Here is a 9,863-nt window from a genome sequence, read left to right on the forward strand (position 1 = left end):
CCTGTGGGATACCCTGCCCATGGGACACCCTGCCCATGGGACACCCTGCCCAAGGGACACCCTGCCTGCCCTGCTGAGCCTCCAACCTGCCCAGAGTGATGGGAGGCTCCTGGCAGAGCTGGGGACGTCCCCACTCCCTCCCCCCACTCCCCTTGGGGCCTGTGGGGACCCCCAGCCCAGGAGCAGCACAGGCTGGGTCGCACGCAGGGAAGGGGTGACCACAGTCCCAGCTGGGCTATGAAAGTGTCATTTGGGCCTCTCCTGTGTCCCCTGGCAAAGCTCAGCCAGCATTGCTGAGACTGCCTTCATAGGGCCATCCTCCCCCTCTGATGTGATCTCATTCTAATAAAACTTATTATCAAGGCACCTACCTCTCTGTGTGAGATTCCGGGGCATTGGATACTGGAAAAATCACTGCCACCTCTTACAGACCTCACAGAGACTCATAATGGGAAGGTTAAGGCTGGTGAAAGCAGAGAGAACAGAAATGGGGGCGGGTTGTGACAGCAGAGAGGCAGAGGGACAAGGGTTAAAAGGAGAGATATGTCCTTCATGTGATTCCATTCAAATAAGGAGGAGGGACTAACAGGCTGAAGATAATGAAGATGCCAAGCTGGGCCACGAATACAACTGCAAGACAAACAGGAGAACAGATATTAGAGAGTTTTGCCTAAGGCTGATGATCTCTGGGAGAAAATAAAGGGGGAAGGATTTTCCAGCAGTATCCACTTCCAAAGGACATAAAAGGCAAGTCCAAGTGGGTTTGCTGCCCTCGAAGGAGCATAGAGCCACGGTAAGGACTCTGAGCCAGCCCTGAGACATACATCTGGGTGTGGGGCCGGGAGTGCCACAGGTGAGCTGACCTTACTGACAGCTTGTAAAATGCAACCAGCCACTCTCCCCTCCCCTCCCACTGAGGGTTTTTGCAGTTTCCCCATGCTCTCCTCTGTTCCTTGCAGTGTTTCTCTTGTTCCTCCCAGACCCGATCTTTCCCAGTAGGAGGGAGCTGAGCAGGAGCGGGTGCTGGATGTGGAATATTGTCGTGATCCCATCACAGCTGTCCCAGGCTGCTGGACAACCAACCCCTCTCTCCTTTGCTCCTCCTATTTTACCCTAATATTGCTTTTCCCAGGAAAAGATCTGACTATCCACCAGGATTTCTGGGTGGCACAGCTTGAGACAGTGTCACCTTTTGGGGTGGATCTCACTGACAGCATGTTCCCAGGTGTCCAATCACCTTTCTCCTGTGTTTGGGTTCACAGGAGCCTTCACCTGAATGATGGCTAACAAGAAGCCCTTCATCAGTACCATCATTGGGACACTGGTGGCACTCTCCATCATCGCCCTTGTTCTCAGCCTGGTGAAGATTGAAGATGTGACACTGCCACCCAGGATCAAGGTGAGCCCAAAAGAAGGTCCCTGAGCACCACTGGAGAGACCTGTCACTTTGGGCAGGTGCTCAGAGACAACAGCTCATCTCCAGGGGAAGGGGGGCCGCTAGGAACTGCCTTACAGTAGCAGGGTGGGTGTTTTGTTCCCACCTCAGAGTGCAGGCAGAAGAAACACAGCCTGGCCACCTCGAAGTCAAAGGGAGAAGCCTCCTCTGGAACGAGCCACCAGAGGCTGTGTTTGGAGATTACCTTCAGGCAGATAGGTAGGGAAGAGCCCTGACCTGCTCCCTCTGCTCTCCCAGGGCAGGGTGATAGAGCTCCACAGGCCCTTTGTTCCTGCCACCTCCCACCAGCCTGTCCCGACCTGCTCACACCATGGCACAAGGATCGTGCCTCCCCTCTGTCATTCCCTGCAGCTTGGCATCCCACCCCAGCTGCTGGAAGAGGGATGGCAGGGTTTTAGGGTGAGGTGGAGGGCTTTATGGGGGACAGGCAGGGGGCTCCTGGACTGGGCTGGTATGGCCCTGCCAGTCCCTGCCCAGGCTGGGTGCAGCTGTGGGGTTTCAGAGAGCACTGGAGTTGGTGAATTGCTGGCCCCAAGGTGGGGCCAGTGTAGACACAAAAGGTATGTGACCATGAAGGAAAATGAAAAAGCATGAGGAAACAATGAAGGAAATGTTTGTGTGAGCTGGCATTGCTGCACAGACCTCAGGAGAGTGAATGACAAAGTCCCTCAGCTGCCGTGAGAAATGCCTGTGCTGAGGTCACCACTCTGCTCTGCCACGGTTGTGCCTCAGAGAGATGGGTTTTGGGGCATATTCTGACCCCACCACCCTGGCAGGGCCATGGTGAGGTCAGAGGCAGGCTGCTGCTGCTCCTCCACTACCATGATGTCTTGATTTTCCCCTGCAGTATGGGATGGTGTTTGATGCGGGCTCGTCCCACACCTCTCTGTTTGTCTACGAGTGGGATTCAGACAAGGAGAATGACACTGGTGTGGTCAGCCAGACCTTGTCCTGTGATGTCCAGGGTCAGTATCCCCCTGCCCTGGGCTCTGTGCTGCCCTGTGTGTTCGAGTGGGGGGTGGGATGACCTGGCCCTCCCTCTAAGGCAGCTCTGTCCATCGGGCTGGCACTGCAGGCACAGTGGGGAGCCCTGGCTGCAGGCAGGGTATCCCTGACCCCTGGGCCTGGTGCCCACGCATTGGGTGGGACTGAAACACCTGGGTGGTGAATGAATTTTCATCCCTCTGCCTTGGAATGCCCCCAGCTGCTGTCCTGGTTGAGAAAGGTGTCACCCATAGAGCTGGGGACACTGAAGGCATGGGACATGTTGGGAATATATAGGAGAGGAAATAAATGTGGGTCAATCAGGTCTCCAGGGGACCCTGGAAAAGCACCTCTGTTGCTAAGAGGCGACAGACCTCACTGTCTTGAGCCCTCCCCTCATCCCTTCCTGAGCTGTTCCGACCAGCCTGTCCAGCCTACTCTCTTCCAGGGCCCGGCATATCAAGCTATGCTTACGATCCCCCTAAAGCCGGTGATTCCCTAAGGGAATGCCTGGATAAAGCCCTGAATGTTGTTCCTGCTGCGAAACAGAGGGATGTCCCAGCTTATCTCGGAGCAACAGCTGGCATGAGGCTACTGAGGTACTGCTGTGGGGCACGGGGTGACAGCAGTGACAGAGCTGCAACAGCCACTGCCAGGACACAATGTCCTGTGTGGGGCCAGGATCCCAGATCCCACTCTGCCATGGGCAAGGGATGGGTGAATGGGGAGAAGGGGAGAAGGCAGCCCTGTGGGGACAGGGGTGTGACTGAGCTGTCCTGAGCCATTGCCTCTGGGGCAGAGAGACTGCTCAGAGGGGCCCACATCCTGGGATGGTGCTGCATGCCCAGTTCCAAGCAAGAAACGCTTCTCAGAGCTCTGTTTGCTCTTCATGATTCCTTGAGCACAAGGGAGTTGAGATGCCACCAGGGGATGTGCCACCTGCCCAGGTGGATGGGTGCTGGTGGGGGAGCAGGGGTCAGAGGCAATGAGGTGATGCAGGACCTGCTGTTACCTTTCACCAGCCCATATTAGCTCTCTTCAAATATCAGCCTTCATTTCATGGCTCTTGGTTTTACGGCTGCAGATATCCCACGTTATTCCTGTGCCTTGGCAGTCATACCCTGTCCCTGGGAAGGAGCTGGGCCATAGCCTGAGGGTTACTCGCTTCAGAGAGCGAGCCCTGAGATATCTTCCCCACTCAGAGGTCTGAAACCAGGCTGGAACCTTCCCGAAACACCCCCTGGAGCTCAGCAACCAGCCCTGCTGGGTGCAGTCAGTGGTGACATTCAAATCTGGGTCTTGCAGCACAACTCCCTCTGCCCCCAGCACGTGATGATACTTAGGCAGGAAGGGTGTCCCTGGGAAACTCTGTGTCACTGGGATCAGCTGCACTGGAGGGATGAGGTTGCTCTTGCTCCAGATGTGTGATGCCAAGCCTAGACAGCTGGGATTTACACCCTACGAGCAGCTTCATGCAGAGGAAATTTCCTTTCATAAAGACTGCTGTTGCAAGGGCTGGAGTATGTGGAACTCTGAGAGTTCCTCTGTAGTACTGGTTTTTAGCTGGGTATGTGTCTGACTTTTAAGTCCTTCCTAGGGAACAGAAACAGTTCAGTAGCAGATCAAGTCCTGGCTGAAGTCACTAAAACCATGCAAGAGTACCCTGTGGATTTCAAAGGGGCCCGAATCCTTACGGGAGAGGAGGAGGGGGCTTATGGCTGGATCACCATCAACTACCTGCTGGACTCCTTCACTAAGGTGGGAGAAGGGTCGAAACCCCACTCTGCTAATAAATATTTTCTGATTTCCTGAAGCTTGCTTAGCGCAGGAGGATGTCAGGGTTAGAGGCTTTGGGGATATCCCAGGGAAGGAGGCATTATCCTCTGGTTGCCCACAGTGAATGGGGGAGAACTCAGGAATGGGGGTGTGTCTGTTAAGAGCTCAGGGCAATCTCCACACCGTGTGGACAGAGGGTCTCTCAGGGACAGCGAGGTTGGCTGCACAGCCAGTGGGGACCATTTGCTCCTGCTGGGCTTTGTCTCACTGCCCTGGGAAGCTCCATCTCCTGTGGCACTGGAAGACACCAGCTTTGGTTCAATGTGCCGTCTGAAGGCAGCTTGGACCAAACTCTGTCCTGTCACCCTCTATCCCAGCCCTGCCACAGCTCAGTGTGGTGCTGGCACCGTGGGCTCCTGTGCAAGCTGTCGGACACAGAACATCCTTCCCCTTGCACCAGCCCTCTGCAACCTGGTCCTTGGGAAGGGCAGGGCCCCAGGTGCCCACCAGCACTTTGGTCTGGGACTGGTGACTCGGCGCCAGGTGAGCCCACAGAATGTGGGCATATCCTGACCACAGACAGTTCCATCTCTCTGGTAAAGGACCAGGCTGGCTGGGCAGGGAGCTGATGGGGCCTCATGTACAGGATAACCAAATGCCCATTGAATTTAGCAACAGAATCCTGCCTGAGTTCAATGGAATGAGAATTCTGCTGAGAGCAATTAAGCCAGCCATGTACTACTCCTCTTCCTTTCCTGTCCTTGGCAGTTCTCTCCCAAAGCACACATGTGGCTCCATCCAGAGGCAGCCAACGTTTTTGGGGCACTGGATCTTGGAGGAGCATCCACTCAAATCAGCTTTATGCCCAAAGGTTCAGTGCTAAACCAGAATGAAGCCTCCAAATTCACCCTATATGGGTACAACTACAACATCTACACCCACAGCTACCTCTGCTACGGGCAGAACGAGATGCTGAAGCGGCTGGCAAGGAATTAATTGCGGTGAGAAGGAACTAAGGGGGTAATGGCCTCTAGTCCTCATGATGCCAACCACAGACTTGTTAATGCATAAAATAAGACCTGGCAAGGCTCTTTCAGAGAGGTATCAGCAAGGATTGAGAGCAATTACAGGCTCCTTGGAGCATGGCAGGGCAAATGTGGAGAGGAGCACGGGAATCGTAGAATCACATCCCTGGAATGGACTTTAAAGACCATTTTGTTCCAACCCCCCTGCCATGGGCAGGGACACTTTCCACTAGCCCAGGTTATTCCAAGTCCCATCCAACCTGGCCTTGAACACTTCCAGGGATGAGGGAAGTCAAAAGGGCACTTCAGGAGAGATCTTCTGGCTGTACACAGGGTGCACAAAAATGTGGGACCAGGCTCTTCTCAGAGGTGCAAAGTTCCAGGACAAGAGGCAACAGGCACAAGTTGGAACATCTGAGTTTCAAACCAGATGGAAACGTTTTCCCCAATAAGAATGTTCAGATATCAGAATAGAACCCAGAAGTGTGTGGAGTTGCCATCCTTGGAGATACTCAGATACTCTACTCAGAACTTGATGGGACAAGGCTCTGAGTGACCTGCTCTAGTTGGTCATGCTCTGAGGGGATTGGCACAGGGACCCTATAGGTCCCCCTGAAACTCAGCTACTACTCTGTGACTGCAAGAACATGAGAAGACCTTTATTGGACCATTTTTTTGAAGGTCAGAGGTGAAACATGTCTTCATGGAGCTGCACTTTGCCAGGAGAGCAGCCTCGGTGATCCAGAGGGGTTTGCTCCTGCTGTACAGCCAGGAAGGTCCCAGGTGCTGCCTCTGGCTGGGACTGGAGCTAGAGCCAGAGCTAGAGCTGGGTGTAGAGGTCTTTGCATGCCTCAAAAATGATCGTGCTGGCCAGGGGAGACACACTCTGGGACTCTGAAACAGGTCTCCCTCAGTGGAAGAGGGGATGAGACAAAGCAGAGTAACAATTAGTGCTGGGCTGAGGTTGGGACAAAGACAGCCAAACAAGACCAGGATTGAACAGTAGGAGGATCTTTCCTGCTGAGGAGGTGGGAGATGCCGGTGCCCGTGGCCTTGGGGGGATTCTGGGTGAGTCCTGGCCCCGGCCTGCCTGCCAGGAGGGTCTGGAGGAGGCTGCAGCCTGTGTTTTGCTGTCCCCAGGCGTCGGCCCCCAGCACACGGGTCTATCACCCCTGCTACCCAAAGGGCTACAATGAAACGGTCCGTCTGTCTGCCTTCCGCGCCAGCCCCTGCACCGACCGGAGCGACGCCCGCCTGCCTGTCGGTGACAGCACGGTGACCCTGGAGGGCAGGGGCAGTGCCAGCGGGTGCCTGGCAGCCGTCAGGGAGCTGTTCAACTTCTCGGCGTGCGGCCAGAGCCGGGACTGCACCTTCGACGGCGTCTACCAGCCCCCAGTCCGAGGGCAGTTCATTGTAAGGCAGATCCACCCGCCCGCCCCAGGGCAGGGCACGTCCCTGAGCGCTGTGGTGTCCCCGCCTGCCCCAGGGCACTGTCACCTCCCTGCAGTGAACCGGGGCAAGGAGCTCTCAAGTTAACACTGTCCCTGGACATGCCAAAGATTGCCACTGCCAGGTTTTTCAGCCAAATCTCCAAATGGGACCGTGTTAATAATCACAGAGCCTCAAAAACGGTTTGGGTTGGAAGGGATCATCTCATTCCACGCCCCAACCCATTGTATCAGGTTGCTCAGGACCCCGTCCAACCTGGCCTTAAACACTTCCAAGGATGTGTTAATAAAATAGGTGTTTGTCAAAACCCAAGTTTTTGGTAAAAACCCAGGAGTTTAGCCAGCAGCCTTCAGGCAAGGCTCTGCCTTTGCTGGCTGTCACTTTGCTGTCACCAGCAGGCACTGACCTCACAGCCCATCCTCTGCTGGGACAGGGACAGCACTGCCCTGGGACTACCCTGGGTGGGGCAAATCCTCTGAAGGACCAACCCGACCTCCTGATCCAGGGGAGATGGGGGCAGCTGCTGGGGGTTCCCCACTGTAGCTCACCAGCATTTCTGCCTCTTCCTTTCAGGCCTTCTCTGCCTTTTACTACAACTTCAAGTTCCTCAACCTGACGGAGGGGCAGCCGCTGGCCACAGCCAGGGAGGCCATCGAGCAGCTCTGCACAAGGAGCTGGGAAGATGTAAGCTCCCCATGACGGAGGCTGTGGGGGAATTTCACAAGCAAAGGGGTTCTGGGGTGGGGGGAGATCAGCAGGGACCCGTCCAGGGAAAGGCTGCCCAATTCTGACCTGTGCCCTGCACAGCTGAGCCATCCCTGCGCTGTGTGGAGCTGAGACTGTCCTGCATCCACTCAAGGATGTTCATGCACCAGGGCAGGCAAGGGCAGCACAGGAGCTGGGAATGGAGGTGGGAATGGGGATGGAGGTGGATCTGTGGCACAGGAGGATGGTGAGAGCAGAGACGGCTGCTGGAACCACTCTGGAGACAAGTCAAACCATAGAATCGTATAATCCCAGGCTGGTTTGGTTGGAAGGACCTTCAATCTCATCTTGTTCCATCCCTCTGACATGAGCAGGGACACCTTCCACTAGCCCAGGTTGCTCCAAGCCCCATCCAACCAGGCCTTGAACACTTCCAGGGATGGGGCAGCCACAACATCTCTGGGCAAAAAATGGGGATGGATAAGACCCAGTGATGTGGCACCACCATGGGGCAGAGAGACGGGAGAATCTGGGGCAGGAGGAGCTCCAATATGTCTCTCTGTTTCCATGTGGAACATAAATCCTCCCCAAAGGAGTTGCCCTGTGTAGAGAGGTCCAAAATCACTGCCTGGTCCAGAAGTCTTTTTCTGGATGCTGGTGACTGTGGAGCCACCACCGCTCATGCAGCACTTGTCAGGACATTGTCCCTGCACAGAAATTGCCTGTGGACAACTTCCCTTCATCCCCAAATGTTCCCCACCCCAGCTATCTTCCAGCTACCCTAAAGAGGATCCCAAGCGACTGCCTAAATACTGTGCCAATGCCAACTACATCCTCACACTCCTCCTCGACGCCTACAAGTTCAATGAGACCAGCTGGAAAAACATCTTCTTCCAGATGAAGGTGGGCAGCACTCTCAGCCTGTGGGGGGGAGCAGAGGTGGCACTGGGGGAGATCCAGCCCCTGTGTTGTGGTTCAGGGGGAGCCATGGTCCAGAGAACCCTGCCTGTCTCTGTCCTGGTGTGGCACCGGTGTGGGGGCAGCTGCTGCACCCTGCTTGGGCTGAGCAGAAAGTGGCCCTGTGATATCAGTGGCTTTCCTGCAGGGCTAACAGTCTGTTCCCTCTCTCCCTGGGCAGGCAGGAAGTGCTGACATTGGCTGGACACTGGGGTACATGCTGAACCTCACCAACATGATCCCAGCGGAGGCTCCAACCAGGGTGAAGGGGCACATGCCTTCTTTGTGGGCTGCAGCCATCACCTTCATTATCCTCACTCTTGTCTTGGGGCTCACTGCCCTGCTCCTGCTCCTGTGGGTGTAGAAGCCCGGCTGTGCTTCGGAGCCCAGGAGTTATAAATTGTGCTAGGGCCCCTGTGCTCCTGCCTACAGGACTGGCACCAAAGAACTGGGGTCTGGCCTCCCATGAGACTGGCCCCCAACATGCAGACAGGCATATGTGAGGTTTCCAGAGGAGCTCTGCTCCCGTGGACTCCTGATGGGATCAGCCTACAGAAGCCTCAGCCATGCCTGTCTGCCTTCTCACATTGCTGCCTGTTACAGATACAGCTCCATCCCCCTGGAATGTGGGCCCATGAGAGCTAGCCTGGCTCTGGAAGAGCTCCCCAGTGCCAGGCTGTTGGTGCTCGGCTGCAGGCACCTGGTGTCGGGGTGCTCTGAGCCATTCTGGGTATGACCTCGGTCCCTGCCAGGAGTGCCAGCCTCTTACTTGTCTCCAGGTGTGCAGGCATGCAGGGCTCTGCAGGACCCCATTTGCTCAGGGTCTGTAGCTTGGGCTTATGTGGAGATGGTCTCGGAGAGAAAAGGAAAACTGAGCATCCAAAGTGAGAAGCGTGGTCTGTGCCCCTCCAGAGGGTCCATCTCATCTCATCGTCATGTCATGTCATGTCATGTCATCACATCTCACCATCTCATCTCATCATCTTCTTTTGTGTCTGGGATAAAGGGATTGATGTTCCTGAGTGCCTTAGTGGAGGTAACACTGTCCCACCAGCAGAAGGCCTGGGCTCTGTGGGTGTCAGGCTGAGACTCCAGCAGGCTGTGGATCCTGACCTGCACATGGCTCAGCTGGGCCCTGCCCACGGCTGTGTGTCCCAGTTAGAACAGCTGGGACCAGCTCATCACTGTGTGGGTGTTCCACAAACTGTGTATTCTACACCCTCCATGCCATTTCCCAGGAACTGTTAACAATAGACCATTTGCAGCAGCTGCCCAGAGCACACCTGACCCCTCAGGCTGTAGTTAGGGGTGATGTTGGAGTCATTAGCACCTCCACACCCAGCCTGAGGGGTCATGTCTGCTAATGGGCCACCAAGGATCCCAAAAATATCTCACCCATTGTGGAACTCCCCACCCTGGGGGAGGTACTGGGCATTCCTGCCTGAACCTGAGGGTATATAGTCTTGGGGTCTTGGGACTTCTGGTACCATTCGTTGGATCCAAAGGGGGAC

General features: G+C 55.5%; 1 protein-coding gene across 1 annotated transcript; it reads left to right on the top strand.

Annotated features, from left to right (window-relative positions):
* The first annotated feature begins 578 nt into the window (after positions 1–578).
* Positions 579–9,582, top strand: LOC116797103 (ectonucleoside triphosphate diphosphohydrolase 8-like). The gene is given in 11 exon segments (XM_032708338.1): positions 579–653; positions 1,263–1,399; positions 2,304–2,421; positions 2,889–3,047; positions 4,038–4,198; positions 4,985–5,198; positions 5,201–5,217; positions 6,382–6,654; positions 7,264–7,374; positions 8,161–8,298; positions 8,534–9,582. Coding segments are annotated over 10 exon segments (1,497 nt in total). The 5' UTR covers positions 579–653; positions 1,263–1,276; the 3' UTR covers positions 8,717–9,582.
* The last annotated feature ends 281 nt before the right edge of the window (positions 9,583–9,863 follow it).

The sequence above is a fragment of the Chiroxiphia lanceolata genome, chromosome 21, assembly GCF_009829145.1.
Source record: "Chiroxiphia lanceolata isolate bChiLan1 chromosome 21, bChiLan1.pri, whole genome shotgun sequence".
NCBI lineage: Eukaryota > Metazoa > Chordata > Aves > Passeriformes > Pipridae > Chiroxiphia > Chiroxiphia lanceolata.